The sequence below is a fragment of the Clarias gariepinus genome, chromosome 12 (assembly GCF_024256425.1).
Source record: "Clarias gariepinus isolate MV-2021 ecotype Netherlands chromosome 12, CGAR_prim_01v2, whole genome shotgun sequence".
Classification (NCBI taxonomy): Eukaryota; Metazoa; Chordata; class Actinopteri; order Siluriformes; family Clariidae; genus Clarias; species Clarias gariepinus.
In genome coordinates, this window is record NC_071111.1 from 17,651,106 (window position 1) to 17,667,565 (window position 16,460).

At 37.5% G+C, this 16,460-nt stretch overlaps 1 protein-coding gene across 1 annotated transcript in view; it reads right to left on the reverse strand.

Moving 5' to 3' along the window:
- gramd4a (GRAM domain containing 4a) overlaps positions 1 to 16,187 on the reverse strand; it is a 58,042-nt gene extending 41,855 nt beyond the window's left edge. The window contains exons 1-2 of the mRNA XM_053508612.1: positions 15,962 to 16,187; positions 8,406 to 8,616 (exon numbers count right to left, since the gene is read on the reverse strand). Coding sequence (XP_053364587.1) covers positions 8,406 to 8,616; positions 15,962 to 15,990 — 240 coding nt within the window. The 5' untranslated portion in view covers positions 15,991 to 16,187. The remainder of the gene's footprint in view (positions 1 to 8,405; positions 8,617 to 15,961) is intronic.
- Positions 16,188 to 16,460: the final 273 nt, after the last annotated feature.

The window sequence follows — 16,460 nt, forward strand, 5'->3', positions numbered from 1 at the left end:
TCGCTCGCCTCAGCTGTTGTCTCAAGTCTCAAGAAAATGTCTTATGAGCCTGTCACATCTTCGCTAGAAATACACCATCATCCCCAACCCTCACACACACATACTGGGAAAATCCAGTGCCAAGCTGGTGCCAGGATGCCCACCTGCCATGCATATGAACCACGAAGAGGAAAACAGAGCCTGGCTGTTGAAGCAGATTTTACACACATATGCCCATATTTACACACACACACACACACACACACACACACACACACACACGTTCATCTCCAGATTGTCATCTCCCGTTATGTTCGTTCATCCACAGGCAGAAGGAAAGAAAGTACAAAATGCCACTGAAGTAAGTCAGGAATGAAGCCCAGTGTGATGTATGGGTTACTGAGAATAACCTGTTACTATAGAAACGAGGCTCGTTCATATCAACCCCATTTAATTTATATCACGGCTGGAGCTACTGCCAGAGCTGTGCTGGTACAGGAAATTAATCACATGATGATGATACAAATCGACCTTCAGCAATTGTTCAATTACATTTCTCAGTTAACGTCACGGAACGTCCAAAATAAACCTTATTTCCTGTTCTCACCTAAACTTTAACCGCTGTAAATCACATCAGCTGGAAACAGCTGTTCTTCCACCAGCACGTCTCTTACAGTTCTTTTTTAACATAAACCACTATAAAGCTCTCCATAGTGAAGACAAGTCACTTTGTCAGGAAATATGTGTTATTTCATAGTTTTGTAAAAAAAAAAAAATAATAATAATAATAATAATAATAATAAATAAAATAAAATCCAATATTGTTCTACAATGTTGATATAAATCCAAACTTGCTTTTTTTGATGGTGTAGGACATGTTGTACTGAACACAATTAAGCACTTTCTAGTTAGATCTGCCTGGAATATAATTCAGGTACTGTAATATTTTTATAACAAAAGATCGACTCCGTCATTTTTGTTGTTCTTTTGGCGGCTCCTGGGCCACATATCGGATTTGGCACGGGTTTTACACCAGACGCCTTTCCTGACCCAACCCTTCCCGTTTTATCTGTACTTAGGATCCCCGTCTGCACAACGAATCCCGGTCTGTGGCGAGACTTATAGGATACTCCCACATACTGTAAACCAACAACCAACACAGAAGCAGTATTCATATCCATATTCATATATTATTTAATAGCATTTTTCTACCTCGTTGATGCACCTTAAATTGTTAACAGTATTCATTAATGCACCTTAATTGTAACTTTTTTTTTTCATTGCAATTCCTCCACTACATATACTAATGGAATAAGTAACTATTTTTTACCTTGGTTAAGACTACAGGTTTTGTAAAATAGTGTATACATTTATACTCCTTTTTTTTTGTAGCAAGGAATGGACCGAGCTACTGTAGACCCCATCATTTACAGTAAATCGCTGATCTGAGGCAAAGAGAAAGGGCTATTGTTAAAGGTGAAACTTTCTGGAACAGACGAGAGCTTTCGCCGCTCATTCAAATGATATGCATATTGCCTCGTCCTATTGACTCTTGTTTTACTTGAAAGAGGAAGTAACTCAGACGTGGAAAAATATCCCATGGAAAAATATGTCTTTTAAAAACATATAAAATAAAATGTAAAAAGTTTACTGTTAGGAATATTCAGTGACTGCGTTTTAAACTTAAACTACCCATAAATCCCAAGCCGAGTGTTTTTCATCACTCTAAAGAGACAAGCAAGAAGTAAATAGACCGTCATAGTTTACCGATAATAAAATGTACGCACCATGATGTGTTTAAATTCTTTGAGAAAATAATGTTTAGCTTTTAACGCATTATTAATACTTTGTTGAGTATGTTAAATGCTGGTCTAAACATATCTTCGAACAGTAGAAACAGCTTTCAGAACGCCCACCTCGACCAGGTTTAGACGTTTTGCACTTTGCTTTTCAAATATAACTGAACTTTAGGTCTGTTAATGGTAGAAATTTATGTTTTCAGTTTCAAGCTGACCAACAGTCTAGCCTTTCTGCCGTTCAAAGCTTTCTTTAGAATTTTCACTTTTACGCTTAAAAATGGGCTTATTCCATGAAAACAAATAGTAGTTATAACATAGTTAATACCAGCAACAAATAATGGTGCATATATTATATTATAAAACTAAAGGAGACTATTTACTCTACTTGCACGTCTGTTTAAGCATTATTATTATTATTATTATTATTATTATTATTATTTATGGTAACTTCTTTAATATCATCAACATTTCTTGCTATTCTGTATTTGCCCTTTCTGTAGTGTCATATTTATGCCTAGGGCTGCATGATTTTATTTATTTATTTATTTTTTAATCACTATTATTTTAAATCATACTGTAAATGCAATAACTTGAAATCTTGAGATTGGAATTGTGGATTTTAACTACAGTATTTAACTAGCAAATGTACCATTTAGTAATAAAATTAATACTAAGGCAATTTATATTCCAGGTCTCGTGTCTATCAGGTTCTGAAATCCCTCTTTTTACAACTTAATAATATGTAAAAGCGTCTGTAATTTTCATGTCTCTTAGACGCTTTCTTGTTTGTCATGATGCCTGCCAGTGCTTCATATTAGTTATTCAGGATAATATTCAAGAAGCACCAAATTAGTCTTTCTTGGTCACCAAAACCACACACAGGCCACTAATTTAAAACAAGCAATGCACTTTGATTTAAGCACGAGTCTCTGGGTCCATAAGTCATATTCAGCATACTCCAGATTCCACTTAAATGATGCGATTAAATAATTGCACAGATGCATATTGTGATTTAAATTTCTAACCTGTAAATTAAAGTTGTGCAGCACTATTTCTACACAATTTACCCTTTTTCAGCTTTACCCCAAACCCTTTGTCTAAAACTGAAAAACAACTTAAGTCCCAAGTGAAATAAAAGAATTATAAACAATAAACCGTGTAAATAAATACATTATAAAGATAGAGAAAAACACTAGCTTCCTGATGCCTCTACATGCATTTGGGAATGGCATGTAGAGGCATCACGCATCAGGAAGCTAGTGTTTTCCTCTCAGGGATGTGATGTCTCCTTGCCTTCCTTCTTGCTCATTTCCAGCTAAGCAGGTTGAAATCTGAGGTCGATAATGCTTGAGGCTTTGCTCCAGGGGAATACAGTACTGGTCAAAGGAAGGGCAAGTGAACTTATAGCCTCCAGACAACAGATTAGATAGAGTCTCTGGAGCGTGACACTGTTCCAGCTCTGATGTCTGAACCACCGACCCCAGCCTCAGATATGGCACGGGTTTTGGCAAAGGTCTGCACTCACTTAGGTAAAATAAGATAAGATTAAATTATTTGTCACAGGTACCTTTGCAGCACAGTCAAATGATCACAGTTAAAAGGCTGGGGTCAGAGCGTAGGGTTAACCAGGATACAGCGCACCTGGAGAAGTCAGGGTTAGGGGTCTTGCTCAAGGCCTCAACAATGGCAATTTGGTGGTGCTGGTGCTTAAACCCCCAAACTTTTGATCAATATCTACTTATTGATGTAACTTCTTTAGCCACCATTTTTGTTAAATAAACAATCGTACAGTGTAAAACGTTCTATGTTCTTGTTCACCCGTGGTTGTACTTTTCTAATACTAAGACATACTATGATGTAAGGATTTTTATTATGTTTTTTACAAAAACACATAGAATTTAAAGAGGGTGTACTAACATTTGCATACAACAAAACTACGATAGTGTTAGGGTTTTCTGCCATTATGTGGAATGTTCTCAGCCTCTATCTTTGTCTTCTGCCATATGTTGCTTTGTATTATTTATACATCTATAAAACAACCCCCCTCAACTTCCTATGGCTCGCTCGAACACTTTTGTCTCTCCGGAACGTATTAATGTGTCCCCTGATGTCTATCTGTGTGTGGGTCTCTATATGACTTTCCTCTCTTTGTTCTCCCCAGAACATGTTAATGACTTTTGTTGTTTTGATGTCAAGGGATGTATGTGACTCGGAGCATCTGGCCAGATGTTTATATATGCTCTCTTCGCTGACAATAAAAAAAAAAACAGATCATCAGGTACCGTCATCGTGTGTGCTGTGTGGTATCTCTCCCGGCGGGGTAGAGGTGCGGGGGACACATCAAGCAATAATTCTTCATTTAGTTCTTTTTAAATGTAACTCTACATAAATGATTTATTCAGCATTTTTGTGGCATATAATGTAACTGTAGTTCAAAACTGAATGATTAAAAATACTCACTCAATCATTTACTCATTGTCTATACGCTTTATCCTATATACAGGGTCGCAGATTGCCTGGGAAGCTAAAATAGCCACAGGGCCAAAATACACACACACCCACACACCCATTCACACACCATGGACAATTTGGTAACGCTAATTAGCCTAATCTGCATGTCTTTGGACTGTAAAAACATGCACACAGACCCGAACCTGGAACCTGGAGGTGCAAGGCGGCAGTGGAATATTTTTTTTTTATAAAAAAAAAAAAAATTATTTCTGATCAGACTGTGTCACTCTGAAAACCCCTGTTTTTTTAACTATTATGTGGTCTTAATGTGGAAAATAAAAATAAAATGTGCAAGAAATAGCACAGAGAGCAATTCCTCCTCCACGGGGAACTTTCACATAAATACCCACTCTCTGTCTGTTACCAATCAGAGGAGAGGAATAGAGAGTGAGAGAGAGAGAGAGAGAGAGAGAGAGAGGTAAGAGAGGTAAAAAAGAGAGAAATTGTAAAAAAAACAAATACAAGAAGAATAAATAATAAAATGAATTTGAACTGAGAAATAAAGAAATAGAGAAAGTGTAAGGTCACTTTGCAGAGTTAAGAGAAACTGTCCTCATGTCTTGCTTACACAATGTGATGACTAATCTTAATAAACTGCATCACGGGAAATTCTTCAAAAAAAAAAAAAAACAGAACACAAAGGGATACACACACGTACACCAGCGCAGATATGACTTTTAATCTCTTACAAAGTCTGAGAACATGATTCCAGCGCAGGCCTTCATCTATTATCCAGAATCTATGACTGGCCAATGAATCGAGCAACGTTGGGCTATGAAGCATTTACATCTGGAGCATCTGAGGCTGTGAGTCGGTCTCTGCTTGTTGATGGAAATGCCAGGCCCGGTTACGGTGGCATGTTTAATCTACTGGAGCTTCCCTCAGCACAAAGTCAACAGGAAGAGGGCTGAATAAACAGGAAGGCATTGGCATTAAGCAAACTCTGGGCTGAATGTCTATCAACACCAGACCATCTCTCCATCTCTCTCCGGGCTGTGAATTAGTGCAATTAATCCGACAACAGACGCAAGGGCAGGACACCAAACAGCATCTGCGCACAAAACTACACACTCGCCGGGAACATCAAGTGCATTTCACCCGCTGTAACAGTCAAAGACGTATTAAAGAATCACGTTTACGGTCTCCAGTGCAGAAAAGACAAGCAGCTTTAAAACAAATAAATAAATCAATCAATGATTATGAGGGTTAGGTAAGATGTTTTTCATAACACTCCATTTAATAAACCTCAGACAAACAAAATAAGTGGTAACAAAGACCACGTCAGTGCGTGACCTCGGCCGTGTCTAGCAGCAGAGCCAGTCAGATATCAGAGTCGCAAAGTTGTTTTAACTGCCTCCCTGTGTGTCAGCTATATCTAGGTTTGGTTAAAGCTAGCAGTGTATGTTTGAAATAAGACATTAAAAGTAAATTAGTATTAAGTCAGGATAAGTGAATGGAAATGATTTAAATGACATCGTAATTTGATTCCAGCTGTTTGTGGATCTCAAGCACAGACCAACATAAAACACTGAACTTTGTGACACTGATTTGTTATAGACATGACGCTGTACACAGTAAGTACACGGCATACAATAACTGTACAGATTAAATAAAGACCGGTGAAGGGGGATAAAATAAACTAAATATGTAACAGATGTATATAAAATAAACAAAGAGTGTGCAAGGTAGTGCGAAAATTAGAATATTTCAAGGAAAAACTCCAACGATTACCAGAAAAAAACTCACTCAAATCAAGCTCTGGTGATTCTGGGCTAAAATAACAAGCATGTGCTTGTTACTCAATCCAGGGAAAAAGTTAGGTTTGATAAGATCTTTAGATTTTTTAGTTTTTTTCTTGTTGGAAGGGGAGGGGCAGGAAATTTCCGAGTGTAAACTTTTTTTTTTAATCCCATATTGGCCCTAATACTCATTTTCTAATCCTAATGAAACACCTAATAAAATGTTGCCGTGCCAAAGTAAAATGGCTCACCATTGCATGTGCTCACTTTTAAAACTAAATGACAGAGATGTAAAGTTCAAAATGGTTCCCACCTACAAGGATTTCCTGTTATTTCTTTCATTAATCAAAAAAGATTTTTCTAAACAACTTCTGTCACTGTTCGTGACCCACATGGGTGCTGGATGTATTTATTCTTGATAAGGAATTTTTTTTTTTTTTTTTTTATTATCTTCTTTTTAATAAATTGTGTAAATGTTTTTGTAAATTAAATAGTTTTTAATGTAAAAATGCTTGAATAAAAGGTTAAATGAGCAACCATAAAAGTTGTAGTTATTATTTACTGGCAGGATAATAAAATGATTAAATCACCCAACCAGAAAATTATAGCTAGATTAGCCATAAAAAATAATTCATTCATTTATTAATTAATTAATTAATGTTGTTGTTGTTGTTGTTGTTGTTATTATTATTATTATTATTATTATAATAATAAGGTGCAGAATTGTACCATACCATACCATAGCACTTTATTTCTAAAGCACTTTAAAACAACAACAACAACAAAGCTGACCAAAGTGCTGTACAAAGAGTCAACATTTAGGCCATAAAACAGCAGGGTGTTTCATATAAAAAATATATATATATTAATAAGTAATTTAATAAAATTATAAAATAAAATAAAAAGATGGTAAGAAGAAAAATAAACAACTAAAACATAACAAACCAAAAAACAAACTACTACTAATAATAGTCATAATAATAAAAAAATAATGATAATAAAAGTAGAAACAAAATATGAAACACAAAACATCTCAGTAAAATACTTCACACTGGGTTGAAGGCCAGAGAAAGTGGACTTAGAATAGAGCCCTGTGGTACCCCCCTAAAGAAGGGCAGCAGAGTTGGAAGTGAAACCATTTATACTGACACAGAAGGTTCTATCAGAGAGCCGCTGTTAAATCTAGAAGCAAAAGTAGTAGTCTTCAGAGTCGGTTGCTAAGAAAATGTCATTAAAAACTCTTAAAAGAGCAGACTCAGTGCTGTGGCGGATTTTAAATCCAGACTGAAACACTTCCAAAATTGCCTTGATCGTTCATCAAGGAAGGGCTGCAATTGCAAATAGACAATCCTTTCCAGAAGTTTAGCCAAGAAAGGTAGCTTGGAGATAGGCCTAAAATTTGACAAACAGAGGGATCCAGGCCAGACTTTTTTGCACCACAGGGTTGCACCACAGCATGTTTAAAATTTTTCAGCATCACAGTAGAAATTAAAATGCTATTGACAATAGCAAGAATAAAAGGACCCAAAGTGGGAAAAACTTCCTTAACAAAATTAGGAGGGGTAACATCAAAAGGGGAGCGAGGTGGCTTACTATTGGAGACCAAATCCTCTAAAAAAGTAAGGGAGACAGGCTCAAAATGCTCGACTACATTCATACAAGGTCATAAACTTGGTGGGTCGCTAACAGATGGTAAAATAAGGGACCTGATGTGTATAGCCTTGTCCATAAAATAATAAAGAAATTCATCACAGGTTTCCATAGAAGCCTTCAGAAGGACAGGCTCATTAGCATTAAGAACATAGTTCAATGTGTTAAAGAAGAACAAGAGGGTCATGAGAGTTAGAAACAATGAGATCAGAAAAAAATTAGTTCTAGCGGCTTTCACAGCTTTTTGATAATGACACCAACTTCCTCTTAACATTTCCAATGACACCTGTAACCTGTCCTTTTTCCACCTACGTTCAGCTCTCCTGCATCCCCTTCTAACAGCACGGGTATCATCATTAAGCCATGGCTCTGATCTAGCTTTTGATCGCCTGATTTTTAAGGGAGCTGCCGAATCCAATGCGATTTGACAGGCAGAAACAAATTGGAATATTAACTCCTCAGTGCTGAGCGACACTGAGGATTGTAAATTCTAAAAAATTTTAGGTAATTGTTTTCTATTTAGATAAGGCTAGCCTGGACTGAGTGACAGCTTGTTAGATTTTAAAGAACCGTTTTGATTAATAAAGCTGTTTGGGTTTGAGTGACAGCTATAGTAACTGAGATGAAATTTATTTTTAACTTGATTTGTGTTTGAGATAAGACTAAGTGTATTACTGCATCTATTGTAGGTCTCATTTGGGTTTGATGTTTGCTATAATTGACTTACTGGTTCTCTCAGCTCTTCTGGGTCTCGTAAGGAAAGCCGAGGCTTCATCATGATGTCCTCGGGGGGGCCTTCGTTATCCGAGGCGGTTGGAGACTCGGCCAGATCCAGGAACTCATCTCGCTTTGACCCTCGGAACCTTATTTTGTCCAGCCTCTTTAGCATGTTCAACACAGCCAGCTTAGGCTTTACCTTAACATGGTGTACGCCAACTCTGCGAAAAAAAAAGAGCTCGGTAAATAAAACTGAAGAACACTTTCAATTTCACACCATCCAGCTCAGAACATCCAGCGTGATATTAAAACTTTATAATGTTATGCTACATTGCAATCCAAAACAGTAATAGTTTACTGCAGTGTGCAAACTCTTTCATTTTCCAGTGGCAGAGTGTGTATGAGAGATACTCTGCTGGGGAACGGTACTGGTTAAACAACACCCTGCTTCTTGGGAGATATAACTTGGATTTCACTGCTACGTAGATGACAAAGCTGTATGCTTTTATTTTCACATAAACTGACAGGACTCAGTCCTCTACCATCCTCTCAGCTTGATTAAACGACATCGAAACATGGAGGCAGAACAACTTTCTGAAACCCAACTGGTAAAAAAAAAAAAGAAATTTACTGTGTTACCTACAGTGGAACCTTGAATTACAAGCATAATTCATTCCAGAAGTTGGCTCATATTTCGTGAACCAAATCGAATTTTCCCATAAGAAATAATGGAAACTCAAATTATTTGTTCCACAGCCCCAAAATATAAATACATAAAAATAATTAGCACAAAATATAAAGTAAAAATAAAATAAATTAACCTGCACTTTACTTAAAAATAAATAGACAGTTAAGTGTTTCTGTTTGTGTGTGCAGGTGCTGTGTGTGTGTGTGTGTATGTGTGTGTGTGTGTGTGAATCTGAAGTAAGCTCCCCTTCTCGTGCGCACACAACGAAAAAAATAAACAAGAAATATCTTTAATAAAACTTGACTGAGCGACACACTAACGGAATCACTGCTGTAAAGTAAAAATAAAATAAATTAACCTGCACTTTACCTTTGAAAAGAATCGCGACAGAGCAGTGTTTCTCTGTAGAGCAGAGAAAAAGAGTGTGTGTGTGTGTGTGTGTCTGTGAATGCAAAAGTAAAGGGGGTCTGTGTGTGTGTGCGTGCGTGCGTGCGTGTGTGTGTGTGTGTGTGTATGTATATGTGTGTGTGTGTTTGTGTGTGTGTGTTTGTGTGTGTGAGGGGGAGGCACAGAGAGTAGGCTGATACAAAAAGAGAAAATGGATCTTTAACCTTTCTAATAAGACTTGCTTTTGCTTTATTCTTCATCACCCGCACTGTACACACGCATACAGACAAAAAATAAAATATGTTTTACGCACACACACGTGGTCACAGTGTTATAGTAAACAGTACATGCGTGCACAGATTTTGATTATACCAGTAAGAGACGCGCACTAAGACCCAGCATCGGAGACGATTACCCACAATTCCGCAGCGCAAGAGAGAAAAAAAAACGTTGGCTCAGAATGAGTTTCGTCTTTGGCAGAAACTTTGTAATATACATTTTTGCATCTTGAAAAAATTTTAATAAAATAATAGTATTATTAATACTACAATATATTATTTTATAATATACAATATATATATAATAGTATTATTACATATTATTATTACTATTGTGATGATGATGATGATGATGATGATGAAGAGGTAACCTGATTCCCCTGCCACGTCTGAGATCTGTGCCTATACTCATGAGTAATGAACCAGCGAGAGACAGACTGTGACTCATCAGACAGAGTGACACAGAGTTAACCAGGAGAAAGCAAAGCCCGCATGCACATAATGACAAAGTATTAGCATGGCTACACACAGGAAGCACACTTCAGCGCAGCTAATGTGGCACCCTTCCTAGTTTTGACATTTTTATGGTCTCAGTATTCAGAATTCAGTATTCCTAATGCCATATTGGATGATCTCAGGCTGGTCTAAGTCATGGTCTCGGTTTCAGTCTTAAGTGACTAATTGGGACAGATCACCCTTCACACAAAGAATGGCTACAAATGATCCACTGCACAATAAGATGATTACATAATGACCTTACAGTAATGTCCAAACAGTTAAGGCTCTGGGTTACTGATCAGAAGGTCAGGGTTCAAGACCCAAGACTGCCACGTTCTCACTGTTGAGCCTTTGAGCAAGACCCTTTACCATATCTGCTCCAGGTTTACAGTACCCTGACTAACCCTGCGCTCTGACCCTGATTTGCAATTTCCCAAATTTCACTCTGCTGAAGGTACATGTGAAAAATAATTAATTTTATAATATGACATGCCATTCACTTTCCTACAGCTTTCTTGCTCTGGTTTTCAATACCCCTTTGAATACATGGTCTGGATACAAGTATAGAGTTATAAAATGCCTTGAAATGTCAATTCTCAGCATCTTCATTTGTGCCTCGATCTAATGTGAGTCTTGATCTTAATTTTTCTTAATTGGTTTGAGATTGTTCACAAAGTTTGAAGATATCATGACCTCGAATAATCTTAAGCACTACGTCACTGCGCTGTGGACTCCTGGTCTGGTTTGTAGTAGTGATGATAAGTTTTAATCATTTTAGTGATTCGGTTCTTTGAATCTCATTCACCAAAACGAACAAATCTTTTTTTGAGTCATTTAGTTCATTTTGTTCTTTTGATCAGAAATACATTTTTTTTTACATTTTTAATTAACAGTCCCCCAACACGTTCACTTACACAAATTTTGTCTACAGTTCCAGTAATAAAAATATTACAATACAGCTAAGGACATATTATGATAAACAGAATGAGCAGCTCACCTCTCATATCTTCTAGTCTGAGTCGTTCGTTTTTTTGTATCTATTGCATTGCATAGCGTCTATGGGAGTTCCGTAACAAAAGAATGAACGATTCGGACCGAAAAAGACTCAAAGGTAACTACTCATTTCTGTCTCCTGTACATAACCTACGGAGGTTTTACGATGATTTGCGCATGCGTACCCAGTAGAAAATGAACAAATCACTCTCCGAGGTGACTTGTTCTTCTGAGTCACGTTCAAAAAAATTTAATCGTTCATGAACAACCCATCACTAGTTTGTAGTTGTTTGAGTCCTCTCATTGCTTGGTGTCTTGCCCAGGGTGTGATTATATGCCTCGGTTCCAACATCCCAACATCTAAGTCTCAAGTCTTGATCTAAGTCTCAAATGTCTTGGTCAGAGGACCAGTACTTAGAGTCTTGAAACGACTATGGCTCAGGATCTCAATCATGCATAGATATAACCTGCAGTATTTAATATACAGTAGTGTCAGGTTCGTCCAGGGCCAGGGGTAGCTCAGTGGTTAAGGCATTGGACTACGGTTCGGAAGATCCCAGGTTCAAACCCCACAACCACCAAGTTGCCACTGTTGGGCCCTTGAGCAAGGCCCTTAACCCTCAACTGCTCAGATGTGTAATGAGATAAAAATGTAAGTCGCTCTGGATAAGAGCGTCTGCTAAATGCCCAAATGTAAATGCAAATGTAAATGTCCTATATATTGAAGAATAACAACCCCCCACAGGAAGAGACGTGGGCTTCTAGCAGCCCGAATCACACAACATAAGACATACATTGTGATTTTAGTTTTAGAAACCAAGTTCATTTTTGCGTTAGTATATCATATTCTTAGTATATTCTTCTAAGAAACACAGAAATACATCAGATGTGGCACAGATCAGTAGGGCAACGTCGCACAGGCTGCTGGAATTGTCCAAGATTTTAGATTGAGTTGTTTTTAGTTGATTTGGTATTTATTTTTGTTGCATATTCTTGTGTCTTGTTATGCTGGTTGCTATGTGGCTCACGTAAACTAGGCTACCCACGACCACAGGATGCCTTTTATGTAGGTTAGGCATGATCTCTACCTTCTACAAAAACCATGCAGGCCCCTGTTCACCAAACCACTTTTGATCTGTGCAGCTCACGAGCCATGTTACTTGAGCATTCTTGATCTCAGCTTGCTATGACTTGTCTGAAATAAATCACAAAAATGAATAACATCTTTTTTTCCCCTTTTTTTTAATTTCAAATACATATTTTCACCATCACCAGGGCTGTTACTATGGTAACTCGGTTAACAGTTGCCAGGTACAACCACATGAACGAACCTCCAATGTCGACTAAACTGAACATGCTGCTCATCTCCCCACCAATCGGACACGACTCAAACTCCTCTCGGCGCGCCATGGAAAGAAAAAAAAAACGTGTCGGTGTTGACGGACCCGGCACTCGGAGACGTTTTCCAGGTGCTGCTGCTGCTCCTTTTCCAGAGAACCTCTCACCGTAGCCAGTTTACACACACAGATGAAAGCGAGGACTCTTAACAGTCCATTATTGTGAAAGGGAATAATTGCATTTAGCTGCCAGCGCGACTTCCTGTGGAAAAGAGTGTGGAGAATGCTTGAGCAGAATTTAAGGCTGAATGTTTCAACTCCTGCTGCTCACCAGATCTCAAGTTCATACAGACCGCAAGTCCTACCGGCTCTCAGCGAGGTCCTCTCATTAAGAGCACCGCATGCAGAGGAAAGTAGAATACTCTCAGTGTAATGGCACAGCTATCGGGTCACAAGCTGCGTGCTTCAGTGCCTCAGTGACTGGGAGAACATTTCCCCCATTCATGATCTAATCAGGTGGTTCTACAGGCGCTCTGTGCATGGCCCATTTTTTCATCTACAGTCTATAGTTTGACAATAATTTATGCAAATTGAAGCTGGCAAAGCACAAATCACACAAAAAAAACTTTCAGTATGAGGTAAAACAGATTGTATTCTCGCCTCCTTCTTAAACACACACATGCTCCACTTTCTACATGAACAACTGCAACCAGCACTGACATACAGTATTCTCACATCTGATTGATCATTTTCTAAATAAGTACATAACTGCCACACATGTTTACCCAGTATTAACACGCTCAGGCTGATACACTGTCGTTTCTATAGTAACGACTCCTATCGCAGGATGTGTATTGTCCGTGCTCTGCATCACTATATAATAACCACTGATATGGTGAAGCGCTCTGGTAGGAGACGGTTTATTTAATGTTCATGGAAGAAGTGAGAGAACGGAAAAAAAAAGAAATGCTGGTGAAAGAGCGATTGTTGATAACAATGTAAGTGAGGAGTGATGCTCGACAACATTAAATAAAACTACTCTATAAACAGACATGCCTGATGCGGTATACCATGAATAAAACACTTAACACATGCTTTTAAAGGGTTGTAAAGACCTCTGTTTCTCATCGGACTGCATCACAGCACCTCGTCACGGCTTATTTTCATTTAACAGCATGCCCTGTTGGGTTTTATTACACGCTTCGGAGGAATAATTCACTCTAAAGGGTAAACATTTGTGGTAAGCATTTAAAAGACTATTGCTTATGAAGAACATTTTATATATATATATATATATATATATATATATATATATATATATAATTGATTTACATTGTTGCACAGCTCTTTACTGTAAGTCAAAGCTTGTGACCGTTAATAAAGTTCAACTTGTAATTACTTTCGATTAATATACTGAGTAAAATGTAATTTGGTCCTGATAAAAAAATAAACCCCTAAGGGTGACACAAAATCATTCAGCGCCAGGGTTTATTTTGTGGAAATAATAACGATCTGTTCCATATTAAGGGCTTAAAAACACGCTGAGTTTGTTTATTTAGACAAAAAGAACATGACGAAAGAAAGAAATGATAGAGGTGAAGGAAAACATCACACATACTGTGAATGTGTTAGTACACCTCCAGCCAGCAATGAAATCACCAGTCAGCTCGATAAAAAAACATAAAACGCAGCTGTGCAAGAACAAAGCGAATGATGTTTCTATTTTCCAGCAAAAAATAAAAAAGTTTCAGTTTGAATGATGTACGAATTGTTTGCTAACGAAACACGTACTAGATCAGAGTGGACTACACCGGCTCAAGGCTTCTCTTCAAGGCATCAAACTAAACCTAGCCTCATTGAGTACTTGACTAATCGCAGCATGTAAAGAGCAAATATGTTTCTTAATGTGTTTCTAATGCCCTATTTATGTATTCATGTGCAACTAATCTACTATTACTATTACTGTACATTTATTATTCATTTGCTTTCTCAGGTTATTAATGTGCAGCTCTCCTTGTAGTAACATATTTAATACTAAGGGATTAAATGGAAACCACCAGGGGCAGCCGATACATTATTATTACGATACCTACAGTAGCTATATATAAATATATATATATATAATTGTTGTTAGACTTTCAGCTGCTCCTGATGGTGGGTTGCCATAGTGAACCATCTGATCCACACAAGTACTTGGCACATGTTTTATGCCTTTATGCCAGGTGCCCTATATTAGTTTAATTTATTTATGTATTTGTTACAATTCTAAACAAACTAAGCAAATAAATTTCTCCCACCGCCTCTGCCTGCCAGTGTGTGAAAAGTTTGGAGCACACCACCTATTGAATTATATTGAAACTGCAATATTTTACCACCTCAAATGCAAACAAATATAAATAACAAATAATAACGCCACGATACATAAACTGCTCCATAAAAAAATCACGACCCATCAATCAATTATTTTTTCCCCATTTTCACCCAGCTCTATTTCATACACAATTCAGTTGTGAAGGATAAAAATAATATAAACATAAAACATGAAGAAATCCTCTAAACCACCAGGGATTAAAGTAAGTGAAAGCAGACAGAACTAACCCTGACCCTGAACAACATCCTGACTGAGCACAAAGTCCTTCCCTGATTATAAACAATTATATCCTAAAATATAAACTAGATATACGCATGTCGTGTGAATGTTATTCAGACAAATTAAAAGATATTTTATATTATTTGTAAAAATATATATATATATAATAATAATAATAATAGCACAGGGTTAAAGTCTCAAATTAGGGAAGGACTTTATGCTCACCTTGTAAAAAATATCCTAACTAATTAATTACCCACAATGCATCAGTACGGTCATCATTAATGGTGTGAGTACAGCACAGTATATTATTACAAAAAGAACAGAGGAGAAATAATATGTCTCGGGTGATGATTAATGAAGTGCAGAAGGAATCGATTCTTCTTGAATGACTCTTTCAGGTAAATAAGTGAATCGATTCACAAGTTTCACCTTTTTTAAATTGTATATATATTTTTCTTCCAATATTTCTATATAAAATTGACATTATTATTATTTATTATACAACGACTACTATTATTACTACTATCATTATTATTATCATTATTTTTATTATGATGATTATTATTATTATAACAATATATTATAAATATACAGTATAATGACAAATACAACACAAGCCATAGAAATGCTGTTTATTTTATTTCAACAAACTGACTCTAAATAAAACCCTTCAAATAAGCCCAAGTGGTAATATTTCAGGTGACCCCTATAAGGAGTCGGTTCATTTGACTCGGTTCCTTACAGTGAGAATTACTGAATGTTCCTGAGTGAGTGTGAGAGTAAAGCTCTTACCCAGCTCTGGAATCGGAGCGAAGTTTCATTAACGCAGAGGTCTGTGTAGAGTAAACACGTCCTTGTGCACCTGCCCGAAGTGAACGCTGTAAGGCAGTGAAATCCCCCCGGAGTCACGTCGCACTCAGGCCGCTACTGGGGCTCCAGCATCGCAGTAAAGCCTCCGCGTGAAGCGCGTCTGATCTCTGAGAGCGGATGAGCTGGAGCGCGCGCGCGCGTGCGTGTGTGTGTGAGAGAGAGAGAGTGCGCGTGAGTGTCCGCCTCCTGTTGATTTAACCAGCGCTCGAGCTGGAGCAGGACATGACATCACACGCGCGCGAGTGTCTTAAAGGGGCCGTGTTTGGCGCAGAAGGGTCACATTGGTCTGCATGTGAAGCAAAGAAAATATGAAAAATGATTGAGATTGGATTATGAAGTATGTAATGACCTTTTACATACATTACATTACTGAAGCCTGGAAGGATAGTGCAAGAGCATTAACTTTAGAAGAAACGTTCAT